We start from the raw sequence: 1,597 nt of genomic DNA on the forward strand, positions 1-1,597 counted from the left end.
TTATTGTTCTCTCGCTTTTGGCATCAGCGGAAGGCCCACGTATAGAAATAAAGAGCTAGCCACAATCATTGCCATCTCAATTATTGAAATGATGATATATCATAATATATGGTTATTATTAGTTGGCTGCTTCAATTTTGTTTCTTCAATTTTGCATCATGCTCCTCACAAACAGCTGCATGCACTGCCTATATATATTGTAAAGCATTTATATTTTCATTATTCGTTGTTAGATTTTGTTTTATGTCTGAAAGTTAATAATATTACATATATTTTTTAGTGATTGACTCCTCATTCATATTATTTTTCTTTTGGTTAATTTATTATTTAAAATTTTAATCAATTTTGTGGAAAAAGCTAAGATATACATAAAATTTTAACAATAATGGAGTGGAGGATCTGAAAAGTAGTTAAATTCAGAAAAATTAATATTCAGATTGTCAAAAACATGATATATAAGAGAAAAATTATTTTTAAATTTGAGAAAAATGGGACACTCCCCCACTCCAATATGAAAAATAACAATGAAAATGAAAGGAAGGATTATCTAAAAATTAATTAAATGAAAATTTAGTTATTATTTTAAGTTGAATGATAATTTAAAATAAAAATGAAAGAATTTGCTATAATTTCGTGTTTTCAACATATCTATTTAATTTTGGCTAAATTAAATAACCTTGAGTAATGCTACATGTACACTAAAATCAGTTATTAAAGTTAACTACCAGTATAAAATACATGTTATAATAAAAATATACATTGAAAATAAATTAAACCACATATGTATTTATATACAAATACATTATTGGTGGCTGATTTTAGTGAAATTTTAATGTATAAATAGCATTTCTGAATAAATCTTATATTTAAAGAAATATAATTTTACCATAATCTTTTAAAATTTCTATGCGATTTTCGGATCTAATCTCTCCACTGTTTAAGAAATAAAATCAAATTTAAGGGATATCTAGATAATATAATCTGGTAATACAATAGAGAAATTCACTGCTTATTAAGTTATTACATTCAACAGGAAATCATCAAATAACATAAAGCACATTCATAAGAAGAATGAGAACATCCTTATCGTTCAAATATTTAATTATTAAAAATTCGATAAATAGATTGTTGGAGCTATGCCTTGAGAACATGATCAGCAATATCCTTAGTAATCTTCTCCTCGAAGTCCAAGTATGCATATGGAGTTTCAACATTCTCATTGATCTTCTCATATTCAATACTCCATTTGACACAAGCACATTCATCATTCTTCTCATTCACTTGAAGGATGAACTTAAAGACCTTATAGTGCTCACTGATATCGTCATCAAAGACTTGGTAAATGATTGATTTGTTCTCTTCATCAATGGCTTCAATTCTCTCCTTTAATGTTTTCACTTTTCCATCTGCTTATACATACATAGAGAAAAAGAAAGAATAATAAACAAGAAAAAGAGTAAGTAGGAATAAACAAAAAGGTTAGTTGGTTAACTTCTTCTTGCGAGTTCAAAAATTGTCTCTCTTAATTAACCTAAATAGGCAAATTTTAAAAAATATATATATTCAAATTGGTCTCAATAAATTCTAAATCAACCAT

At 26.2% G+C, this 1,597-nt stretch overlaps 1 protein-coding gene across 1 annotated transcript in view; it reads right to left on the bottom strand.

Moving 5' to 3' along the window:
- Window positions 968-1,597, bottom strand: part of LOC107609860 (MLP-like protein 43) — a 1,263-nt gene continuing 633 nt past the window's right edge. The window contains exon 2 of the mRNA XM_016311909.2: window positions 968-1,406. Coding sequence (XP_016167395.1) covers window positions 1,135-1,406 — 272 coding nt within the window. The 3' untranslated portion in view covers window positions 968-1,134. The remainder of the gene's footprint in view (window positions 1,407-1,597) is intronic.

This window comes from Arachis ipaensis, chromosome B07, assembly GCF_000816755.2.
Source record: "Arachis ipaensis cultivar K30076 chromosome B07, Araip1.1, whole genome shotgun sequence".
Lineage (NCBI taxonomy): Eukaryota > Viridiplantae > Streptophyta > Magnoliopsida > Fabales > Fabaceae > Arachis > Arachis ipaensis.